The sequence below is a fragment of the Myotis lucifugus genome, unplaced genomic scaffold (assembly GCF_000147115.1).
Source record: "Myotis lucifugus unplaced genomic scaffold, Myoluc2.0 scaffold_30, whole genome shotgun sequence".
Lineage (NCBI taxonomy): Eukaryota > Metazoa > Chordata > Mammalia > Chiroptera > Vespertilionidae > Myotis > Myotis lucifugus.
Window position 1 is genome coordinate 281,021 of NW_005871078.1, and position 26,573 is coordinate 307,593.

The 26,573-nt window shown below is 37.7% G+C and overlaps 1 protein-coding gene across 4 annotated transcripts in view; it reads left to right on the plus strand.

The window, feature by feature from the left end:
* Positions 1–26,573, plus strand: part of NELL2 (neural EGFL like 2) — a 330,775-nt gene that overhangs the window by 83,631 nt on the left and 220,571 nt on the right. For all 4 annotated transcript variants that reach the window (XM_023752259.1, XM_006086713.3, XM_023752261.1 and 1 more), the window contains 3 exons: positions 89–171; positions 1,040–1,168; positions 2,665–2,767. In XM_023752259.1, the coding sequence (XP_023608027.1) occupies positions 89–171; positions 1,040–1,168; positions 2,665–2,767 (315 nt within the window). The remainder of the gene's footprint in view (positions 1–88; positions 172–1,039; positions 1,169–2,664; positions 2,768–26,573) is intronic.

The following is a 26,573-nucleotide window of genomic DNA, read 5'->3' on the forward strand; positions in this document are numbered from 1 at the left end:
GTTCCCATATATGAGTTGTCAGCATAGCCTTAATCAGATTGAACCCCTTATAAATACAACTTGACCAATGTAGTGTTTGCAATTTCAGCTTGTCCAACTTGCAATGACTTCCATGGGCTTGTGCAGAAAATCATGGAGCTGCAGGACATTTTGGCAAAAACATCAGCCAAGGTAAAAGCTACTTAGAAATTCAGTGTGGGGGAGCTCAAAAACCCTTGAGGTTCCTTATAGGATTTTTTAATAAGCACAGGTGTCTACCTTTGAGATTTTTCTTATGCTGTATTCTTTGCTGGGGTTAAATCTAAATCAAAATCCCTGTCTAAGGAAAGGGCTTATAAATATTCAGCGCTGGCCATCTGTATAACAAATGATTCAGTAAGTCAGGATTGAGGCAAATTACCTATTTTTACACTGTTTATTACAACAGGATTTAGTGTTCATTTTATTGAGTTTTCCTTTCAAAGGAAGGAGACGGGAGGATATTGCAAAGAATGTGGACACTGGGGTTATGTCAAGGAAATGGTCCCACCAATGCTTTCTACACTGTGCCGCAGCTGTAGGATAATTCACTGTTTAAAGCATGTCTCAAGTTTGCCTACAATTTCATCAGGCTGTTGTCATTTTGCATAGTACTTACTAATGATTGAAAATTATATTGTATATGGATGATTTGTGTCAGACACAATATAAGTTCTAAAACTTATGATCTCACTTGAGTTGACATGTTTATGAAATTAAACGTTTTTAAAAGTGGAAAGTGCTTCTCTGTATTGTGTCTGATGCTATTTTGACTTAGCCTTCATTTATATCTGTTAAATTATGCTACTTTTTCAAAGGCAAGAGGAAATTTACAAAAATAAGAGGGGGAAAATCCTTTGCTTTAAATCAAAGGCATAAATATATTTATAACAGGTAGTTGATGGGCATAGCCATCATTACTGCTGTATACTAAAAAAAAAATCAGATACCTGCTAGACTATTTTGCATTTCTTCATTGCTGGAGTGGTGAACAATACAAACCCCTTCCTTTGTGCCACAGTTGTCTCGGGCTGAGCAGCGAATGAATAGGTTGGATCAGTGCTATTGTGAAAGGACTTGTACCATGAAGGGAACCACCTACCGAGAATTCGAATCCTGGACAGACGGCTGTAAGAACTGCACATGCTTGGTATGGCTTTCAACTCTTTTTTAGATGAAGGAAACTCGGATGCCCCCACTCTTTAAAAATGGATTAAAATAATGTAATCATGAAAATTTTAAGAGCCTTTTCCTTAAGAAAGGCACCACACTGAAGTGCCAGCAAACCCAGTCAAATCTGAAGAACTGTGTACTGCATTATTAAAGATACTTCCTAGCCTATAAAGGTTACAATGTTTGTGGAATGCTATAAAATTTAAATTTATTGGTACACTTAGCAATTTAAATTGGTTTAGTAAGGTGAGTCTCAAAGGATTCTATCCTGTGATCCTTAACATTTCCAGGAATTTTCCCCTCATGTGTTTATTAATGTATTTTAATAAAACTGAATGCAGCATGAGCTATTGTGACCAGATTGGTCCATATAAACAAAGGGTGCAGTTTAATTAAGATAAGCTTTAAAAGTTTACTAATACAGTGGAATACAAATTATAGAGTTTAAGTATATGATTTCTCCAATTGCTCACTAATAAAGCAGAATATGTAGTACATTATTATTTCAAAAATACATGTTTAAGTTCAGAGAAAAGGTCACAACTAGTTTGGTTTTGAACTTTCAAATTCCACATGAATTCATCTGTTGAAACTGGTTAAGTGGAAAGCAATCAAAGGTCTACATGAATTAGTCTTATAAAAAAAATTTCCCCCCAAGTTTATTCAAAAGCAAAATATCATGCATGTAAAGAAGTCAAAGTAGCTCACCCGTGTGTGTGTGTGTGTGTGTGTGTGTGTGTGTGTGTACGTTATGTGACTTCTATTCAGAGACATATTATGCTCCTACTAAAGTTATAGCACTTTGTGAATACAGGAAAGCCTTCCCAACTTGTTAATTGGGGTCAAAACTCAAACTGAGTAAAACACGGATGTGGTATAGTGGGGTCAATAAAACGACTAGAAAAACAGCTAGCAACCTGGGAGTCCTGGATCACCTCCAGGAATCAAATTCCTTGCCCTTCTGATTGTAGTTTGGCACCTCTTGTGGTGATCGCGGGCACCACCTCATGTGATAGTCTGTGCCGTCTTAAATACCCAGGGGAGGATTCTGAGTCCTGAGACTACTCTTCAGGATGGCACAAGTTATTCTCCTGGTTTGCTGATGTGCATTTGTGAGTAATCTGGGGAGACATGAGTGTCCGAGGCTTACCCTTAACCTGCTATTTCCTGGTCAGTGTGTGCCTTTCCCTCCACCCATGTCCTCACCCACCTGGCTACACAAGATGAGAGCTCTGGCTCAGTTATGATCAGTTGTTGGACAGAAGATGGGAGCCAATCACCAAGTGTGTTATGACCCAATTTATACTACTGTGGGCCTCTGTGTTACGGGTGTTACTGTGTAATAACCAAAGGGAATAGTGGTATTTATGAAATGTTATGGGAAGAGTTTGAAATTTAAGAAACAGATTTAAAAATAATTGAAGACTACCAAATTGCAATCTGGAAATTCCCTAAATGTTGTTTTCTTCTCAGAATGGAACCATCCAGTGCGAAACTCTGACCTGCCCCAATCCTGACTGCCCACTGAAGTCGGCTCTTGCATACGTGGATGGCAAGTGCTGCAAAGAATGCAAATGTGAGCATAACTTTTATGATGAATACTTTCTCTGGCAAAAATAAAGCATTGGATTTATAAATATTCACCCATCATTGGTTTAATCTTGCCAAGCTAAATAACTTCTAGAAATGATGGAAAATAGAAAGCGTATCTTCTCTCTTTTGCTTGATCAGTTCTTTCCCATTTAAAAGGCTCTTTTTTATTTTACCAGAAAAATGTTTTCTTGGAGGAATCTATCTGCATAATGGCAATAAGAAAAAAGTGTAAGAAACTGAGTGGAAGGTATTTCTTTCATCACACTACTTGATATAAATACCTTCCAAGTAGGTCAAGAATGGTCTACTTTTAGGCATGATAACCAAGAAAATCCATGATGCAAGTGGCATTCAACAGCAGACGATACACCAGTTTCATTGGACCAAACTACAGAAAGAAACATTATCATAGGATCATCCAGCATGGACAAGGCCATGGCCTTTTATTCATAAAAATAGGCTCACACCCCTGGGTAAGGAAACTGCCCTGCTGTCTAGCAGCCATGCAGTTCACTTCTGATTTCAGAAAATGCTCTTTGAATTCATTGCTATCCAGAAATGGGGTCTATATCACCCATTCAAAAACAGAAAGCATTGCACCTCTGTTACTTGTACTTTAGAAGATTGCCCTTAAATCCTTGTTTAAAGGCACATTGAAAATTTAGCAGTTATTATTCAAAGGAATAGTAACATATGTGAAAAGTAAGTTGTTATAAAGTGTGTTTGTAGAATATATAGGGTTATGTAAGTGCAGTATAATCATATATATATACACACAAAGACAGAGATTAATGGGTGGGGAGGGGAAGGGAGAGGGAATGAATGTTTTGCTAAGGTTATTAGGTTTACTCTGCCCCACCTACCTTACCATTGCCATACCTTAGTCATGCCTACGTAGTATGCAATGTGCTACTGCTGATGACAGCGACAACTGTCAGTGGAAAATCAGAAGGTATTTTTGTAGTTCATTGATTTAATTTTCTCGGGAGCTCATTTCTATTTAATTTGATTAGCCTTTACATTGAAGCCAATCCATTTCATGAAAGTGTATTAGCCTAGTCAAGTAGATTGGGCTGAACCAGGAAGAATTCAATGCAATTGTTCTTATACATGTCACTAGCTAATTTCCTTGGTGAGGAGTCATTTTTTTCTTGCACATGTCTCAATAACTAAAACTTGTGGCAATATTCTGTAATTTCCTTTGTAGAGAGTTGGAGGTGGGAGGAGGAAGAGCCCTCTATAGGGCTTTCTATTTATAACATTCATGACAGTAGCAGGAGTCATACTTTTTGCTTTAACTTCTTTTATTCTTTTTTCCACCAATACTTCTAAATGGTTCCCTGTGAATATGATATATTTACTTAAAGTGATACCGATTTTATTAGAGACAGGCTGATTGAAATAATGGATCATCGTGATAGATGCATTAGTCAGAAGTACTGCATTTCAATTCTGATTTTACCATTTGTCTCTGTTACCAACAGTAAGCTGCCTACTAAATCAGACTATACTTGACATCATCCCAACAACATGCAGTTAGACTCACTGAAATGGTAAAATATTTTGAGATTCATTAATGCAAAGTGATTCTGGCAGACTTTGGTGTTAATAATTGAAAATTGCCTGTGTTTGCCTCGTATATAAAATAGTGAAAGCTGCATGTAAGTAATCAGTGAGGAGACCACAGCATCACTGAAGAAATGCCAAAGTAACTCATTTGAGTCTTTCATTTTATGTGATTGAAAATAGTAAGGACAATGCAACTTTGTCTTTCTGGTCATATTCAGTGACATTAGTATCGTGGAATATAGAGGATTTGTGCCTATGTCTATTTCTATTTTGAGAATTTGAACTTCCAGTTCTGAATTCAGCATTTTACAAGAGCTAGCAAGACATTTTCATAGAATTTTTTTTTCCTGAGGGAAATACGCATTTAGTTTATATAGTAAATATTCTTAGAGATTTTGAGGACTGTGTCTCCACATGCACAATCTTAACTCAGTCACTAAAAATACTTCGAGAAATGTGCTTCTTAAAAGTTTTGCAAAAACTTATCTTTTAAAAGATAAATGACACTTAAATTAAGTAATCATTAACTGACTTGTTTACCTTGTTCAGATTTTCATATATTCCAAAAGTGAAAGAAGCCAATAGTTATACATGTGTGTATCTCGCTATTTGTTACATATGAGAAGGAAACAGTCTCATTTTCTTATGTTAATTTTTCCAGTTTTATCACTGTTATGATTTATGAGAACCCAATTTCAATTGAATAGAAGTTAAGTTCTATGAGTTTTACTTCTTAAAACAAGAGCATAAGCCCTTGCACTCATCCTATCATTGAAACTCCCTTGCTCAATAGCCTTTTTAGTGAAATCAAATGAACAAAATACACTCTTTAGTGAGAACTGTTTAAAAATATTAACCACTCACTGTTTCTAAAAGCCTTGGAAAATGAAACGCATACCCTAACTGCTGAACGTTCTTCTGTCAGGATTGAAATGAACAAGGCAAATGCATGTGGCCAGCCACTTTTTGGTGTTCTTTCTTTAATGTTTGCAGCCTTGCTTCAGCAGAGTTGTTTGTGCAACTCTGAGCAGCCCTATTTTGCAGTCTGCTTTGTATTTTCCCTCTGTAACTTCAGCTCCAGCCCTTTATCCAAATATAGATACTGATGAATAGTAAGATGGTTGTTCTTCTGGGAAAAGAGTCAGAGAGAACCAAGCTGTCGCTTTTCTTTATTTAATCTACATAAGCAAAGTGTTGGGAGGAGGGCCTTATCCTTTCCTGCCCCTACCATGGAGCTAATGTGGTGGAGTTAAACAGAGACAGGATACAATCCAAAGGCAGAATGTCAAGGCCGAATCACCAACCATAATGAAGTCATATCATTTCCCTAGGTTAGAAGGCACATACTTTGTTCCTCATTTGATCTTTGCAACAACTCTATAAGGGAGGCATTGCCTCTGTCTTCTAATAAGAGGAGTTACGTGACTAGTCCAAGAATACTCAGCACGTTAGAAGTCCCAGAGAAGTTCCGTTTGAATGTGTTGTCCTTTGAAAACCTGCTTCCTTCTTTAAAACCATCTTGATACAATTAATGTAAGTGATCTACCTTTGTCAATTAGTAACCAAGTTTACCATACAAAGCCATCGGGAGTCCTGGCGAAGTCTACACTTGATCTTAGCCAAAAGGCCGAGAAGCGATATCTGGCGAAGTCTAGGTTGAACTGCAGAGTAAGCACAGTTTGCTCTTGTCTCTCAATCTTTCCCCCTTTCAGCCAACATCACCACATCTGTTTGTCCCAGTCATAGCTCTCAACTAACCAAAAGCAAGACTGACTGATACAAATTAAAGATTGTTCTAGAAAATTTAAAGTGTAAATATGTGGCTGAGGTTAACTCTGCAATTGGAGGAGGTCAGACTAGTTACAGTGCATAAAATCTCAGCCCAGGTTAAAAAATGACAACAAAGAATTAACAAAAAATAATTGACTGAAGTTTTAGGAAATGGGAAGTTGTGGAAAATCACTAATATTAGAAAAAAAGTATTTAGTGCATTCATTTATGTTCCTTTCAGTGGATTGTAGATTCCAGTTTGAACACAGAGCTCTGTTTCACAGAAAAGGTGGTTTATCAAATAGGGAATCTGAAGCAAATCTGAACTAATGCTATGTCTTTTATAGAAGAGACTATAATTGTTGTTTTTTTGTTTTATTTTAAAAATAACAACAACAAGGAAGGCAAATTTTAATTCTATTTCTAGAGAGGCATCAAGTACAGGAAATGTGAAGATGACTATCCAAATTGGCTGGAGCTTGCCTAGTAGCAATAGTTATTTTAATTGCTATATTCTCAAAGGCCAGATTTATATGAACAAATTAAAACCATCAGTCTCTTGATCGAACAAAATAAGAGTTTTAAGACATAATGTAGATCTCATTTTATATTCTATGTTCTGATTAGATATGGGATTGTATTACATTTAATTTTAAAGGCTCTGTCAGCTTAGATAAAGTGGAGTAACTATGGTATCTTCGCATATTGATTAGTTAAGTAAGTGGGTTATAGAGTTAGATTTTTCTTGGTTTGAATTCTGGCTTTACCACTTATTAGCTGTGTAACTTTGGTAAATTTGCTTAACTTCTCAGAGTTTCAGATTTCTCATCTGTACAATGGAGAGATCAATTATATATATTTTATAGGGTTGGTGTGGGTTGGTTCTGAGGACTGAGTGGGTAACACATGCAAAGTACTTAGAAAAATGTTACCTACTGTCGTTTTTATTAAAAGAACCATTCATGTTTTTATTGATGAAAATACAAAGTAGTGAAGCTGTCACATTGGGTCATAGATCTTAAAGCTATACAAGACCTCACAGATCTTGAAAACAGCCATTTGCTTTGGGGAAGAAGGTTTCATTATCTCTATTTCATGGGATAAATGTGTCCAGGGAGGTTAAATGACTTTTCTAAGATCAAACAATTAGCAGCCAATGCAAGATAAATGCCCCCTCCCCCTCCAAATTGTGTTCTGATGTATGGTACCACTCTCCTCAAGGCCATTACCTTTCTCAATATGTTGGATAGGTCGTGACCAAGGTTGACCCTAAGAGCCAATTTATCATGCATTATCCATTCTTTTGTGTCTGGCTTCTTTCATTCAAAATCCTGTTTGTGAGATTCATCCTTGCATGTTGATGTCAAACATTCATACTGCTTGTTGAAAGGCAGTTGAGCACTTTCCAATTTTGGGTTATATACATAATTCTGTAAATATTCTTCCCGTGGTTTTTGGTATTATGCACGCCTGATGGTATATAACTTAGAATTGTTTGGTTGTAGGGTAAAACTGTTTTATTCTATGAAAATCTGTTTTTCCCTTTGGCAAAATTGTTTTGCCACAGTTTTCTAAAGTGGTTATACCAGTTTACCCTCCCACTAACAATGTGTGAACATTCCAGTTGCTCCACACCCTCACCCACACTTAGCAATTTTGGTCTTTTTAATTTTAGGCATTATAATAAGTGTTGTTGGTACATGATATTGTGTTAGAGTTTAAATTTGCATTTTCTTAATGACTAGCGAAGATGAGCACTTTTTTCATATATTTATGGGTCACTTTCATTAATTTTAACTAATAGAAAAGGAGTAGATTTTTTATATTTACATTTTCCAAAGAGCATTCCTCTTTATTTTGGCAGATATGGTATTTGGGGAGGTTCAATTCTTTTATTTTCACATTATGGAAATAATGTGGATGCTTCTAGCTTTGTCACTTAAAATGCAAGCACAGTAGGGACAGGGATTGAATGACTGCCACTCAAGTAATTTGGGAATTTTTTAAAAAACGGTATGACAATGTAATTAAGCTGATACAGAGACTTTTGAACATGTGAATATAGGGGTGGGGAACAAAATCAGTGGAGTATAATTCACCAGCAATCTCTTTGTTCTTAAAGTAAGGAAACCCAATTTACATAATTTATAGAGGATACATTTAAAAAGAAAATAATTTTGGAGCAACATAACCCATAAACTTAGCTGTCTCTATGGTGATGCTGGGAGCATAAGAAATATGCAGTTTATGCTGGCGGTTCTCATGCATGAACACAATTATAGATGAGCTGGCATTACAGAGACTGGCTACATGATCAGAATGTCAGTGCAGACTGAGGGGATCTATGCAATAATGAAAAAGGTAGAAGTAGCTATCAAAAGGAAGATGTGTGGTTTTACATATTCGATGCAATATTTTTAGAAAGTTTCCTGAAAGTCTACAGTTTCAAAAAATACTGTGATAGCAAACAATTAAATGAGCTGAGGGCTAATGATGCAACTGTAAATCACATGTATGTCTTGGTCTAGATTCAATCCTTTTTCACCAAAGTAACCCTAACTTAGTATTTAAAATAATATTGTGTAAATAATAGAATTAAGACACTTTTTTATTATTATAAGTCTGTGTGGAAAAAAATGGCCAAGAAAATAGTCTTCTTGTGCATTGCATAGTTAAGATAATTGAGCTTATGATAGGGAATATTTGCTTTAAAGACAAATAGCAGAGTTTTAGAAAAGATTTCATCAGGGTGATTCTCTAGGCTTCCTAAACACTGTCATTAATTTTGTGATATTTTAAAATAAATTCTTTAAGAAAGCATTTGGTATACTGCTATCTTTTACACATCATAAAGACTGGTAAATGTCAAATCAGTGGGAAAATACTGAACAGGCAATATATTAATAAGCAAGAATAATGAACAATATAGCCTTCAGATTAATGACTCTATGAGACACCACATGATATATTTTAATGATCATTCAAAAAATGTAAATCTGTTAATACTCAGCTAGTAGCAGAGCTTGGATGCCAGGAAGAGGCAGGGTAGAACCAAGGAATGATGACAATGTCACAGTGATTTAGCCATTGTGCCCTGTACTCCACAGTCCTGAGTGGTGTAAGTTGCTTGATGTCATTTTTCTTTCTAATCCTTGTACAGCATTTTTAGCCTTTTCACTAAACACAATGCGTGTTTACAGTAAATATCCAAGCTATCCAAAAAGACATAGAAGGAAATGCAGGAATCTCCCTTTTTCTCCCTTCCCCCCAACTTCTATTCCTTCCACTCCAGATGATTTTTAATGTATCCACTCACATATGCATGTGTAGACTTTTTATATATGGTACATGATATCATACATTTTCCTGGACTTTTATCTGGGAGGTGTTCCCCGTATCGATTAACTGTTAAAAATAGCTGCATGTTATTCTAATGAATAATTTATTATATTGCTATCTCTCCCCTCTCAAAGAATATTTTGGTTGTTTCCAATTTGTTGTTATTTTTCTTATGAAAAACAATATTTCAGGATGTCATTAATGCATAATCTTGGTGCACTTTTATGTGGTTTTATCTATAGAGTAAATTGCTAATAGCAGAATTACCAAGTGAGTGCTTTCCAAATTACTCTACAGAAAGCTGGTCTTGGGCAGTATTCCAAATAGGGAGCAGTGCTGGGGAAACCCGGAAACACCACTTTTTGTTTCACTAGTTCTTTAAAAAGGACAGAGTGATACTAATTCATGGGAGATCCTCTAATGGGAGATCATCTATGGAAGCCTGAACTTTCTTGTGTTACCACAAACAGTGCTGTCTATGAGCTCATATGAAATGATTGCTACACTCAATTGCTGTTTTACATCTTCAGTAAATTCCATAGACGGCTTAAGAATATATTGAATTTATGTGCTTTTCTGAGATAAAAGTGGTTTTCCAGAAGACGTAACAGTGGGTACTGCCCTCTGATTCTGAGGCATTAAATAGGCTGTGCCTATTTAATCATGTTCTATTCTAAAATAATAGAGCCCACAGCCTCCAGTTTTTCACTCCGAATTGTAATTGTTCTTTATTATGAAGAACGATCATTGAATTAATGTATTTTATTATTTTTCATGCCCCATTACATTTTCTCAAAAGAGTTTCTGTGCCCATTAAATGACATTGCTTAAGTGGCTTAAAACTTTTCACAAGAAAGCTTTATGCAAATATGTCTCTAATAATCATCAAATGAAACTGTCTAGCATGGTTTTAGGAGACGCTGTAAGTGATCAGAAGGCTAGTCCTCCATAGTAGTGTAAGGCTTTGAAACAAGTGACAGACTTTGCGATTTATAGCAAAGCAAAGAGCAATCAGCTAGATATCACTCATATGAGACTCATTTTAAGAGAGATGAAAAACACTCATCTTATGCAGAAAATGCAATTTCTTATCTTCAGCATGGTTAGGTAGTTGTTTTAAAAATGAGCTTATTTTCTTCTCAATAGATATCATACAAAGTCGCATTTGAAATCAGAATAGGGAAATATAAGATACATGCAATTTAAAGCATCTTACAAGTTGATTTTGGCAATTATGGGAAAGTAGTAACTCAGGAATACCAACTGCATAATAAAGGTAAATGGGTGTCATAGTGCCCATTGTAGAGAGAATAAAGCCACAATGCCTGCCATCTCTGACAAAAAGTACAAAACAGCAACCCAGCCACACTGGACTTCCCACTGGATGCCTTCAATGCTGTATGTGGCCTGGTTCTCTGGTATATATTTACAGATTGTACAAAATTAGCATAGATTGAACATTAAGTGAAGAAAACACAATGATGTAGGAGTTCAGTGTGAGGAAGGATCAGAAAGGGATTCTCTTTTTTTTGGTTTAGTAATGGTTGTAACAGAGTACAATTCAGGCACATTTCTTTTTATGCAGAAGCGGTCCCCAAATTGAGAACTATTTAACTATAAAAATGACATATGAAATTGCTTTTAAAAATTGTCCCTGGAGTTGGTGGCAGTAAGAATGGGGCTCCATCAGGAACTTTAAGCTTTTAAAGAATTGTCTCACGTATTTTTGGGTGACAAATTCTGTTCCCTTACAGCTCTCCTAGTTTACAAAGCTGTACAGCATGTTACTGTACTATACTGAATACAGTAGGCAATTGCAATACAATGGGAAGTGGTAATATGTTCATTATGACTGCTATGACATCACTGGGCAATAGGAATTTTCAGCTCCATTATAATCTTACTAGAGGCCCAGTGCACAAAATTTGTGCACTTGGGGGTGTCCCTCAGCCTGGCCTGTGCCCTCTTACAGTCCGGGAGCCCTTGGAAGATGTCCACCTGTCGGCTTAGGCCCACAATGGATTATATTTCCAAAATAAAGAGGTAGTTGAGATTCTGGATAGGCAAAGAAAGATGAAGGGAGGGAAGGAGGGTGGGAAAGATGGAGGGAGGCAAGAAAGGAATAAAGAAGGGAAGGAAGAAGAGAAAGAGATAGAAAAAGAAAGACAGAATTCACATTGTCCTTACTGCTTAGTCTGCTTAGCTAGTGTGGGGTTCAATGGTAAGACTATACATAAAAGAATGCTGAGTAACTTTCAAAGCATTATAAAAACACTAAAGGCCCTGTGCATGACATTCATGTACTGGGGGGTCCCTCAGCCCAGCCTGTGCCCTCTCACAGTCTGGGACACCTAGGGGGATGTCCGCCAGCCAGCTTAGGCCCACTCCCCACGAGGGGTTGTTAGTGCTGCCACGGAGGCAAGAGAGGCTCCTGCCACCGCCGCTGTGCTTGCAGCTATGAGCCCAGCTTCTGGCTGAGCGGCGCTCCCCCTGTGGGAGCACACTGACCACGAGGGGGCAGCTCCTGCATTGAACATCTGCCCTCGGGTGTTCAGTGTGTGTAATAGTGACTGGTCATTCTGCCACTTGGTCGATTTGCATATTTGGGTTTTATTATATAAGATGGTACCACCATCCTATATGCTGTGTTTGAAAAAGGTGTTCTAAAAAAAGAAATCTCACAGGTGATTTGATCATAAATTTCTAACTGGGTAGGTCATGGTGGGTAGTTTTACCCCATGCTTATAATTTCTTTTAATATATATATATATATATATATATATATATATATATATTAATTGATTTTGGAGAGGAAGGGAGAGGGAGAGAGAGAGAGAGAGAGAGAGAGAGAGAGAGAGAGAGAGAGAAACATTAATGATGAGAGAGACTCATCAACCAGCTGCTTCCTGCATGCCCCACACTGGGGATTGAACCTACAACCTTGGCATGTGCTCTAACCACCAGGAATTTAACTGTGACCTCCTGGTTCATAGGTCGATGCTCAACCACTGAGCCACACTGGATAAACCTTTAGTAAAAGGTTTATCTTTGCCTTAAGCAAGCCCTGTCCATTGTTTCTTTGTATCTAAGTTAATACACCTTTGAAATAAGCCATCCTCAAGAGAGCAAATAATCTTCATTATTCTCTAGTCCAATCCTTGCCTTGCTTTCTCCCATCTTCATGTAATCTTTCTTACTTAATTCCAAGTGCATAAAAGAAGCTGCAGACTGCCATTGGAAGCATTTTTCTCAGTCTGTTGAAATCTTGCTTCCCTCTGTTTGGCTTAACTAAATTTTTATAAAAATTCTCAATCTAAAATAAAAGTCCCACAAATACTTGTTCTGTATGTATATGCCTGATAACATACAGGGATGCTATTTATGCTTTTAACTGTTGGCAAGTGACCCCAATGACCCATGACACATACTTTGGTAATTTTGCTGAGATCTGAATTTTTGTCCAACAAGCTATGAGGCATCTACATAGGCACACATCACTTTGCTCAGCGATTCTCAAATTTTAATGGGGAGGTGGATCATCTGGGGGATCTTGTGAAAATGAAAATTATGATTCAGTGGCTCTGGGTTGGGGCCTGAGAGTTTGCATTTCTAACCAGCTCCTGGGTTATGCCCAAACTACTGATACAGGAACACATTTTAATTAGCAAAGATTTAGCTACTGGGTGTTTTCCTGGTTGCTCAGGTTCTCAATAAAGCTTTAGTTTTCTCTCTTGAGTCTCAAGTGTGCAGTAAGGTCTCAGCATGCATGTTTCAGGGTTATATTTTTTAAAAAATATATATTTTATTGATTTTTTACAGAGAGGAAGGGAGAGGGATAGAGAGTTAGAAACATCAATGAGAGAAACATTGATCAGCTGCCTCCTGCACACTCCCTACTGGGGATGTGCCCACAACCAAGGTACATGCCCTTGACCAGAATCAAACCTGGGACCCTTCAGTCTGTAGGCTGGCGCTCCATCCACTGAGCCAAACCAGTTAGGGCATCAGGGTTATGTTTTAAGCTGACATTTATTAAGTATTTTCAGAGTAAGAATTTAACACGAACCCTCTTGCTTATTATAATGGCTTCCAATTTACAGATGAGGAAAGGGAAGCTTAGGAAGGTTACTTCACTTTCCTGAGATGAGCAGCCAGTAGTGGCAGCACCACAATTTGAACACACACAATGTTTTCATATACTGCTTGTGTGATGTGTAACATTTCATTAATGGAAATAGAAAATTAGTTCAATTGAGGAAGTAAAATTTTATGATGTTCCAGATACAACAATAATCATATGTTCAAATGACATGTAAATACTTAGGAAATACAATTTTATAACACTTATTTCTATGTAGGAAAGGAGAGAAAAATCAAATTACCCAGTATTTATAACTAAAATAGCATGTCTTTGTCTATTATAGAGAGCACAACTTTTCATGACTTTGTGCATTCCTCAGATATAGAGTAGAAACTGTTGATTCTGATAGTTCAGGAAAAGAAAATTTAAAAGCTCATGATTTCTGGGGGGATTTCTATTTGATTTTGGTAAAGAAAGAACAGGGAAAGCACACTGCATTAAGACTTAAAAGTACTCACTGAACATGTCTAGACTTACCTGGATTATTAACTGCAATCCTTGAAAGTCAATGACCATGGAGAATTCTTCCTTCCTGGTTCCCAAATTATTTTTTAAAAGTTTTCTTTGCATTTTCGTTTGAAGAAGTCTATTTCTAAATACTCTTGGTGGAATAATTCACATCAGTCTGATTTCCCAAGCCTTTAGTAGCTTGCTACTGTTTCATAAGATATATAGTTTTAGTTTATGCCAGGTGGCTCTACTGAGATAAATTGCGCTGTCTCAATGTTGAATTAAACTTTTCGCAACCAACTTGTAATTATTCCTGTCCCACATACTTTGAAGTCTGGTTTTTATATTGTAGATCTTGTAAGAATAAGATGATTAATAAAAGCAATCCAGTTCTAGAAAACTTTAGGACACTGCATTTTCTACAAACTTAAATTCCCTTTTCTCCTTTGTGAAAATTCTACCCTTAGAATTGTGCTCCATGCCACTTGCTTCCTGGGGTTATTTGAAAGATGGTCATCTAGGAGAGCTTAGTGAGCCTGCACAAATGTACCTCATGATGCTAAAGTCAAGTGTGTGCAGATAGCCCTGGGTAGCCTCTCAGTTTTTTCAATATATTCAAGCCTTTTTTGACAATTTTCAGGTCCTTGTAGTTTATTGAATATTATTGTAGTATTTTTAAGAAGACATAAAGCATGAATCCCCTTGTCCCCCTGCCCCAGTCATTAATGTTAGATTTGGGAAGCTAACTGTTATACTTGGAGGAAGAGGAGAAAATGCAGCAGGCAGCACATTTTCTTGAAATTATTTTGTCATCTTTTTAAGACACAAAAAAATTGAGCTTTTCTGACCGCAAATTAGGTCATCTCACTGCAAGCGGTATTAAGAATTTCTTATTTATGTTTTGCCTGTTGTCAACCTCCAGCAATTCTCAGGCCCTGAATCTCGGAAGGTCACTTTTGTTTGGTGATTGGGAAGAAGGGTGCAAGTGGGCTAGTATAGAATAAGGTGAGCATTGTAGTTGTTCACTGATTTATTTCATCTGTTCATGTCCCTTCAGACCTAGTTTCCTGAATGCTGAAGGACTTAGAGCTGGGGGAGACAATCGCTAGAATGTGAAGTGGAATATAGGAATTATATTAACGGTCCTGGCTGAGTTTCCCACATGCCCAGTAATGAATTTAGGAGCTGGGAAGCTTGGAATAATCCTAGAGATAGTAGTATTGGGATGACTGTTCTATGCATAGGGAAGTTAAGTGAAATAAGGGTGAAATTGTGTGTCTTACCACCGAGTATCTTTTCTCATTCTTTTGAGAAAAGTTATTAAGTGCCTCCTATAAATTAGTCTCTGCTAAACACAGTGAACAAAATAAGACTGCTTTCTGCCCTCAAAGTTCCAACAATCAGGTGGAGAGACAGACATTAATCATAAAATGATCAGGTATGCAATGCAATGTTGCAGCAGTAAGATGTTGATAAAGCACCTGTAACAAGTGAAATTCACTTTGAAGGGTGATCACGGAAGGCATCCTTCAGGAAATGGTGTTCAAGTTGAGATCTAAGGAACAAATAGCATTACACCAGTGAAAAGAAGAAGGAAGACATGTTCAGGCCGAGAGAATTTAATATGCAAAGGCTCTGCATAGGGAGGTAGAGTGTTGTGAAGGGAAGCTGGTGTGGCTGATGTGTAGGGTCAAGGGCATGATGTGAAAGCTGGAGAGGTTAGAAGGGGGCAGAATAAGGAGTTTTATATCTTAAGGGAAACGGGATGCAAGCTACATACTTTAAGTAAGGTTCTTATTCGGAGAAGAGATGATGGTGGCTTCATTAAGTGAAAATGATGAGAAGTTAGATTCTGGATACAGTTTGAAGGTGGTGCCAACAGGATTTTCTGAAGGCTTAATTATGGGTATGAGTTGAGATGACTTCAAGGCTTTTGGCTTGAGGGAGCAGGAGTGAGTTGCTATTCACTAAGATGGGGAAGGTTGCTAATTGAGCCAGATTTGGGAGAGTGGCTAAGATGTTTAAGAGGTATATTAGCCATTTAAATGGAAATATAGAGCAAGCAGTTGTATATAACAGTTGGAGTCTGGGACCAAGATCAGAAGTAGGGGTGAAAGTCTGGATTGTTGAATTCTGTCATATATTTCTTGGCAATTTGTATTTATTTTTTAAATTAAATTTTCATTTACTTTGTATTTTTGCTTCTTGACTTGACAGAACTTATTTTATAATAAAATTTATCTGATATATGTTGCAAATATATTTCATAATGTTGTTTCTTTCAGTTAGTAGTTTTCAACATAAATATTTAAAATTTGATGTGACTGATTTTTTTTTAAAAGGACTTTTACTCCTTTTATTTATAAATTTGCTTATCTTCTAACCACTGAATGGCCTCTTATTTTTCATTTTAAGCATAAACATTCTGGGATTTATTTTTGTAGACACGATATAATAATTCTAGTTAGCTTTTTTCAAACCAGTTAGCAAATAATTCTAGTATCATTTGTTGGCTAATTATTTTGTTCACTAATTAACATCACAATTAACCTTAGGTTAAATATTTATATGTTGACATTCATTTAAGTTTATTCCTATGATTTATATTACTTTCTATCAATATTTGTCTCTCATGTTACTGATTATATAGTATTTTATTATTATAGCTTTCTAATATGAGATATTATCTGGAAAAACAAATCTACCATCATTCAAAAAGAATTTCTTTGGGTTAGTTTCTCTCACTTATGCTTTCAGATGACTTTTACATATCATAAGAATTATTAGTCCTTAAATGATTTTTAAAGCTTAGTCATATGTATTTCTGATTCTGGCACATATTTTTTGAGATAATTCTTTGAGGGATATCACAGAAAAGTATTTGTGGCTATTCTTATTTGTTATTTCCTATGTATTAGTGAAAATAGTCTCATGGTTCAAGATTTGAAATATTTCAGAGTGGAGTAGCTTTGGGTGTTGACAAGTTCAAGGCCATGGCTATGTAAATGGGATGCTTAAATGGTGAGGAAATAAAATTCACTATATATGAGAAGGCAAGCAAATTTAGATTCCAGGTGTTGAACATATTTTCCAAAGGGCATTCAAAGGTTCCCAAGACAAATTGGAGAGGAAGATTATTTTTTAGGTTCCAAAGTCCCAGTGATTCTAGTGTAGAGAGATGATATTAATGAGAAGAGGTAGTAGTGTGTGGAAGAGAGAGATGTCATAGATATCAAAGGAGAGTGGATTCGTATATGAGGATAAAAAAGTTGTGTTTTCTAAGCGGCATTCCTTCCAATCAATTGTAAGCATACATGTGGTGTGGGAAAATAAAACACGCACACCACTAAATGTGATGATTTCAGAGAAAGAAGCATTATCCTCACTGAAAATCCTAATTGCAACTAGAGTAGGGAAGTGGAGGGAGTATTTTGTGAGGAGTTATGTTATAGAGGGTGTATATGGATAGTGGTTGAGATGGAGGAATGGAAGCTTTGTGGGTTAGTTGACTTTTGCTTTGTAGCAAAACACCCCCAAAATTAGTAGCTTGAAACAGTATTTTGGTGGGTTGGAAATTTGCACTGAGTTCACCTGGGAATTTTACTTTTTTGTCTTGATCTGGTTAGTCTAACCTTGGCTGGGCTTGCTTACTCGTCTATAGTTAGCTAATGAGTTAGCTCAGCCTGTCGGTTTATGGTCACCTCATTTTTTGTGGCTGGGATAATTGGAGCCTCTTTCCATGTTTTCTTTCAACCTAACAGGTTAGCCTAGCATTGTTCATATGATGGGTGCAGATTTCTAAGAAAGTCCAAGCTTGCAAAGCCTTTTGAGACCTAGCCTAAGAACTTAGTTGAACGTTATTGCTTTCACAGTGTTTTCTTGACCAGGTCAAGTCACAAGGCCAGTACAGATGATGGAGGGCCTGTAAAGTCACATTAAAAGGGGCATAGAAACAGGGAGCAAAAAACCTGTAGACATTTAAAATTTTTCAACCCTGGCAGGATGATTTGGGGGATAGAAATCCAAAGAGATGTAAGGATGAAAGCAGGAGAGATGTGCGTGCTTGTTGCTTTCAAATTGGGGAGTTGTGGTCAAGAACTATATGGTATGAAGTGTGGTGGGCTTCACTGACTTCATGGGTCTGGTTCTTGCTCTGGCACTAGCTTTCAGCATTGGGGCAGCCACATTCTCATGTAGTATCAAGAGCTTGGTGAGCCCAACTGGTGTGGCTCAGTGGTTAAGCGTTGACCTATGAACCAGGAGGTCACAGTTCAATTCCCTGTCAGGGCACATGCCGGGGTTGTGGGCTCAATCCCCAGGGTGGGGTGTGAGAGAGGTAGCTGATCAATGAGTCTCTCTCATCATTGATGTTTCTATCTCCCCCTCTCTGAAATCAATTAAAATATATTAAAAAAAATAGCTTGATGAAACTCGTGGTCAACCGCCATGTCTGAAGCCATCCCTGAAGTTTTTTGTTTTGTTTTTGGACTGTGTTTCAAATAGAACAGAATGGAAATGTGGTATGGTGCCTTTAAAAAATACCAGCTCAGAAAGGCAGAGATCAGTTGTGATTAACTCCTAGGATTCCAATTTCAATGTGGAAATTGGTCCCAAGTGAGTGGCAAGTAAGGAGTGAGGTTTTGAACAATGCTAACTCATGTTTATATAGGATGAATTGTTATTCTATTTCACACAAGGCAGGGTGCATTTGTCATTTATCTCTGTACTTGACACACTATCTAATACATGGTAAATGCTTGTTGCATCATTTATTGAATAAGGTGTTCCATATTTTGGCCCCTTTCCCCAATTTTGGTTGTACTTTGCCTCTTCTGTACATATTAACAGTAAGTTTAGATTATTATACTTGTGCATCTTTTGCAAAGAGTACAATTGATTGTACTTTCCTTTACTGTGTCAAGTTTATTCTTCCTCTATTTTTATGTGGGGCTTTAATAAAACAGAGCAACTAAGGGATATGTGTGCCAAAGCTAACAGCATTGATGGATGAAAAGGCATTCATCTCAAAAAGAACAGAAACAATAGTCTTTTCTAAATTCTTTACTTTGTCATGAATGTTGCATACTTTCACTCAGGGCAAGTTAAAACCATTTCCAGATTTTAAATACTTTGAGGATAAAAAATGTCCCAAGCAATTCAGTTTTTATAGATAATATATCAGGAAACTAAAAAATTTAACTGGGATTGTCACTTTAGATTGTTCTAAAAACAATATGTGTTTTTTCATATATGCAGGATTAATGTTGGGTATCTATTCTGTGTGTTTGTGTGTGTGTGTGTGTGTGTGTGTGTGTGTGTGTGTGTTTGTCTATCTGTTTGTCTGTCTATCTATACTGTATATACCCTAAAACAAAAAGTAGGCTTTTCCATACATGAAAGGAATATGTACTATCAGATAAACAAAGCATGTTTGTTTCCAGGTTTTACTATTGTAAAAGTACCTCCATGATTATTATATGAGGTTGAATCTAAAGAACAAAATTTTATAGATCAACATCACACAATATTTGTAGAATTTTGACACATATTTCTGAATTGTTCTCAAAGGTTTTACCAATGTACACTTCAGTAATATCCGAGACTGCCTTTCTGTATACCACTCCAGCACAAAATATTATCATTAGAATGAATATATTTTCTAATTTTATGTATATGGTGTCTTATCCAGTGTGACTTGAGCATAGTGAATGGGTGTGAGGATGTAAGTACAATATTTTGGGATACAGGTGGAGAGAGAAGTAGGTAGCCAGATAATGCAGGGCCTTCAGGTCATTTGAAAGAACTTATTGTTTATCTCCAAAGCATTAGGAAACAATTGTTGGGGTTGTGTGTGATGATGTATTCCATTTTAGATAGATTATTCTGCAGCAGTATGGAGTGAAAAGAACGGAAGTGGAGGGGTGTTTGGGCATTAGTTAGAAAACATTAACACTAGTCCAATATGAAGAGGTAGGATAATGGGTGTGGAATTGGAAAGAAGTGAATGGATTTGATTGAATATGTAGGAAGCAGAATATATTGATTATGGTGATTGGATTTCTGGGAAAGAGAGAGAGAGAGATTGCAGATGAGTTTCAAATTTCAGATGTGCAAGTGGATAGATGGTTATGCTGAAGTGGAGAGCACTGGAGTACAAACAGGTTTAGGAGAAAATTATGCGTTTAGTTTTAGTTATATTGAGTTTGAGATGCCCATGGATATCTGAGAGGAAATATTGAAGTTTGATGTATTGATTTGAAGTTTAGAAGAAATAGGTCTGAATGGGAGATATGTATATGGAACCCATCTGCATATAGATAATAATTGTAACCATGGGAATGGTTAAAGTCACCGAGGGAAAGAACATAAGGAGAGGGACCAAGTCTTGAAGGATTCTGCCACTTAAAATCTAGAAAAGGTGATGAGCCTGTAAAATAATCTGAGGAAGAGTTGCCAGAGATTTAAATGGAAAATCAGAGGTATTTTGTAAGATGGAAACTAAAGGAAAAAATGTTTTAAGAAAACGGAGTGATACGTGATAACAAAAGGCGCTGTGAGAGGACAGGAATGATGATTTCTATTTTTCATCAGATTCAAAATATGGAGGAGGCTGCCATAGTGAGAACAGCTTTGGTGGAACAAAAAAGAAGACAGATTAGAGTGGGCCATGGGGAGTGGATGGAGGAAAAGTAGTGGTTCTTTTTTTGCAATAGATGAAGCAGGTACTGGAAGCACATGTAGGGTTTGGGGATTTTTAAGATGAGAGGGAATAGGGATGAATAATATTGAAATAGGGATGAATAATATTGAAATGTTGATGGCATGTATCAAATGAGGGAGGAAGAGAGAGGTGTGTAGATATAGAAAATCAAAGGGATGGATTAATTGATGGCATCAATTGAGCAGGAAGGATAGGGTTCAGAGCAATTGGAGGGTTTTGCCTTTGCAGTGTACAGAAACATCTCCTATACAGAAACAGGAGGGATAGGAGAGTTGGTGGATTCCGATGTAGCTAAATGTACAGATTGGTGGAAAGGAGGTCAGAGGAGTGGAGTCTGTATCTGGTAGCTTTCATTTTATCTGTGAAGTAGGACCCAGGGTGAATTATTGGGGAGAAGAAATAGAGTCAGAGGTAGAGATTGGCTGAAAGATACCTGTTTAAGAAATGTTGACTAAGTTTCTAACTAGAGTTTGTACTATTCATCCATCTGGTTATATAATTTTTCTTTTAACCTTTTAACAACCCAGATGTAGGCATGAGAAAAATGAGTGGATTCACCCATGGTTGGGATTTGGATACTTTCTGGATACAGATGTTTATCGTATTGGCCAAAAAATGGATCCAACTTAAAGACTTAATAGATTTAAATTGGATAGAAAGAAGGTAAGGTTAGTTGAGGGCTAATCAATAAGGAGAAGTTAGTTTGTATTGAATTGGAAGCACCAACCAGATTTTAGGAAAAATGCAGTGAGTGCAGTTGAGGAAGCAACTTGGAATGTAAGGAGTTTGAGTCAGGGTAGACTGTCTGGTGAAGAACAGTTTTGAGTGAGATAAGCACAGAATATGACTATTACGCAAGTGAAGGGGGAAGGGGAGGTCCAAGGAGCCAAGAGGCAGGGTGCTGGATGGGGCAATCATATGAATGTCAAAATCTTCCAGTATGTTGCAGACATTTGGATGGAGAAAAAACATATGATATGAATTTCAGAGTCTGCAATGAATGAAGGGGAGGTTCCAGTGGTGTGTGTGTGTGTGTGTGTGTGTGTGTGTATGCGCGCATGTGTGTGTGCTAAATGGTAGCAAAGTTGGTGACATGAACCTCAAAGAACATATTTTTGTGTGTATGTGAGAGAGTAGAGAGGTGACCCCCAACTGTACCTCTGACCCTAAAGTATAGAATGTCCACTTCATGGTATATAGGTATGTATTAGTTTGCTAAGGCTTCCATAACAAAAACCACAGACTAGGTGGCTTAAACAACAGAAATTTATTTTCTCCCAGTTCTGGAATCTCAAGTCTAAGATCAAGGTGTTAGCAGGTTTGGTTTCTCCCGGTGTCTTTCTCCTTGGCTTGCAGAGGATCACCTTCTCTGTGCCCTCACATGGTTTTCCTTTATGCCCGCTCACCCCTGTTGTTTCTTTGTGTCTGAATTTCCTCTTCTTATAAAGGACACTATTCATGTTGGATTGAGGCCTATGCTAATGACCTCATTTTAACTTTTTCACTTTTTCAAAGGTCTTATCTACAAATATGGATACATTGTGAGGTATGGAGGGTTAGAATATATGAATTTTGGGGGGATACAATTCAGCACATATCAATGAAGTATCCATGGTAGTAACAGAGCATATAGCTATCCTTTGAGAGGGCCATAAGGCAAGGACTACTTCTGTGGGGAAACCAGAATTCAGTTAAGGATGAATGACCAAGTGGATGAAGCTATAGATGGGATAGAATTAAAATTACAGAGGGCCAGGTGAGTTTGGCAGTGAGGAGAAGATCGTTGGATACAGATATGCATGTAAAAGAAGAATCATAGTGCACTATAAAGGTTGGTGAATGAGTGAATGAGTCAAGTTCACCTGGTTGCTTCAAAAGAGAGGAAAAAGGAGACATTTGACTTTTTGTTGAATTAGCTGCCTCATTTGTCAATAGCAAATCCTGATGGTAAAATAGTGGGTTTGCAGTGCTTTTGCAGTATTTTCCACTATTTTCTATTGCTGAGTGAATAGATTTTTTTTACTTTAACTTTTCAATAGGTTATTATTTGTATGAAGGAAAGCTATTGATTTTGATCTTATTTTATAAGTCAATTATTGGTTTAAATCATTTATTGGAGGGTCTCTTTTCTCCAGGTAGTCATTTATGTCTTCCATAAATAGTGATCATTTTGTCTCCTTTCCAGTGTATCTCTAATCATATTAATTCTAATAGTAGTGGTAACTCTGAAAATCCTTATGATATATTGGTAAGGACTGGAATTTATTGTTAGAAAAGTTTGTGGTGGTCTAGGTAAAAATTAATGGAACTTAAACCAGAGTTGGTGGCAGTGAAAATAAAAGAAAAAGATCAGCTTTCATAACACTTGGCTTTTGACTGAATACAGAGTCAGTCAGCTGGAAGAAGACAGCTAAAGATGATTTCAGCATTTCCATTTAGATAAGATAAACGTAAGGAGAATGCCTCCTAAAGGTGTTTCACCTTTAACTATAGGATTATTTCTCTATGATAAATATTTGGAAGGGTAATAACTGGGCCAAAGACTATTTTGTAAGTACTTGTAATGAAAATCTGCCAAATTGTATCCAGTTATACCAGCTATGCTACCATATTCCTTTATCAGCATGGGTATCATCATTTAAAATTTTGTTATTATATCCATAGGAAGAAAATGGTATCTCACTGTTCCTTTATGAATTCTTAAAATGGCCTTTCCTAATTTGAGGTCTGACAGATATTCTGTTAATTTTCCTCCTGATATTATTTTAATATTAAAATACATTTCAAGTTCATCTTTGTTCAAAATGCAGGGTTCGGATGATTTTTCCTCCCCAAAGAATGAACTAGTTTTTGTAACTCCAGATGAATAGCATTTTGAAAGAGAAGAATGTGGCCTAGGGATTCCGTGTGAAGGGAATAGCATGAAAGCAAACATTATTTATTAGAAATGTTAACATATTAGGAATAAGTTTAACAAAAATATTTATTAAAATATATTAGATGCAAACCCCTCACCATGACATTTAAGGCTCTAAGCCAACAATTGAAAACTGGCAGCAAGCAAGGCGTTATCATACTAGCTAATATTTACTGAATGCTTACTTGCATTGACCACTTTATATGCACTTTAAATACATTACCTCATTAAGTCCCTGAAACAGTCCTATTCCTTGAGAACGCAAAGTATTAAAAGGTTAACTAATGTATGTGAGAACAAGACCACTATTCCTAGGGCATTTAACCAGTCTATGCATTGTTGGCATATTTTACCAACTCCTTGTTTTGTTTTAATGTGCTTTGAGCCACACTGACTGCACTGTTAGTGCTAAAGTCAGAGAGGGAAAATAGAATAGAACGAAACCCATCCATTTTTTTTTAACGAATAACTCAGTGCTTCTGTGTTCCAGGTAGAGGTCGAAGGATGGGGGACAAGCTACTCTCTGCAATTAGTAGATCTTACCTTCTTTGGGGAAGAGAGGCAATGAATAGAAAATGAATTATAATGATATGAGGTTGGAAGTACCGGGAAGGGGCAGTCAGGATAAGGGTATGGAGCACGACAGGGCAGGGTGCTGTGGTCTCTCCAGGAGGTGTTATTTGAGCTGAGACCTGAATTAAGTGGAGGAGCCAGCCATGTAACTATTTCAGAGAAAGTACATGCCAAGGCTCCAGGGCAGGCAAGTGCTTGGCCCCACATGTTCAATAAACTGCAAGGAACCCAGGGCAGTGGGATGGGGAGCCCTGGCTACCAGGTCCTGCTGGACCTTGTGAGACCTGATAAAGGCGTGAGATTTCACGCTCAGCCTGCTAGAGATGCAGGTGAGGGCAATGAGGAGGTCAGCCTGGGCGCCTGGCGGTGGCAGTGCGTGGGAGGCTGCTATGGCCATACATGATTTGGCAACTGACTGTCGTTTGGAGGAGGAGTCAATGATGCAGATATTTTGAGGCTCAGTTGAGGTAACTGAGAATGATGGTGCTGTGTAGAGAGGATAAGATGATGTTCAGAAGAGGATGCAGTCTGAAGGTAGGAAGTTGGATATATATATAGAGAGAGAGAGGAGTAGATGAGGAATGATTAGAGAGGTATGGGGGGAACTAAGAGCTGAGTGCTGGACTGAGTCTGTGGGCACTCCCCAGGTCTTTCTGAACTGAGATTTATTGGTTCCCTAAGCCATTCCACGTGTTGGGAAGCACAGCTGTAGTGCAGTGGTAATTAAACTGCCATTGAAATTAGATCTGGAGTCTAGGCTCTGTCACTTTTGAACACTGTGAGCTCACTTTAACGTCTTTGTTTCTATGTTTCTATGTCACCTATACTACTGGAACAAAATAAGCCCTTGTTAAATGGTGCTGCTATGATCACTTTAAATATGGAGTGATTACTTTAGATAATATATAGGAAATAACTTTCTGAGTATGAAAAAACTAAGGGTGAGGTGTTAAGATGCAGGTAAAACTGAGTTCCTGGTCTTTTCTGTACTCCTTCCTGACTGAAATAACTCTTTGTACTATTTTTAAATTTTAGACAAATGTGTAGAAGTTTAAGTTTTATAGAAATGTGACAAAACAAAATGGTGGTTTTACAATTTTGCCAAAAAAGTTCAAATTAAAGGCTTAGATAATGCTCTGATTAATTGAAGCTCAGAATGAATTAATTTTATAGCTTTATAGTAAAACTAGTGGCCCTGTGCACGAAATTCGTGCACAGGAGGGGGGTTCCCTCAGCCCAGCCTGCACCCTCTCCAATTGGGGACCCTTTGGATCGGGCTTAAACCGGCAGTCGGACATCTCTCTCGCAATCTGGGACCGCTGGCTCCTAACTGCTCACCTGCCTGCCTGCCTGATCACCCCTAACTGCCTCTGCCTTGGCCCCCACCACCATGGCTTTGTCTGGAAGGAAGTCAGACGTCCATAAGATGGCCGGTCAACCCAGGCTAATTAGCATATTATCCTTTTATTAGTATAGACTAGGGGCCCGGTGCACAAAAATTTGTGCACTGGGGAGGGGGTTTCCTCAGCCCAGCTTGCCCCCTATCACATACTGGGAGCCCTAGGGGATGTCCTACTACCTGCTCCCTGCTCCCCTTGGGGAGCGGGCCTAAGCCACAGTCTGGCCTCCCTTTGTGGAAGGCGACCGGGCTGATCAGGGGAAGGCAACAGCCCCATCACCCCGCTGCTGCAGCCACTGCCAGTCACCGCAGCCACCAAGGTGTTTTCATCAACACGGACTCCAGTCCCTTTACCATGAAAAAATGACAACTTTCTTTAGGCATTTTCAAGAAGTGTCTTTCATAGGATATGACATTTCTTTCTTTCTTTATCCTCACCTGGGGATATGTTTCCATTGATTTTTAGAGAATGTGGAAAAGAAAGGGAAAGACAGAGAGAAACATCAAAGTGAGAGGAACACTTTGATTGGTTGCCTCCTGCATGAGCCCTGACCTGGGCCGGAGCCAGGGAGGAACGTGCAACCTAGGTACATGCCCTTGGTCAGAATTGAACCCAGAATCTGCGTTGGGCAGGCCGAGGCATTATCCACTGAGCCAAACTGGCTAGGACAGGATATGACATTTCTTAACCCTCCAGCAGCAGACCTTCATTTTTTTCTCTAGGAGTGTGGTAAAAAAAACCCTAGATCACTTTTTGGACTCTTATTACCCAAGTTACTAAGAATATTACCAGTGGCATACAGAGAGCTTAACCAATCAGAGGTCAGAAAAGGTGTTTCCTCTGTAGTTCACACCAATTGCTGGTTTGGCCCCTGCCCAGGCCTAACGCCTCTGGCGAGTCATTAGCCCT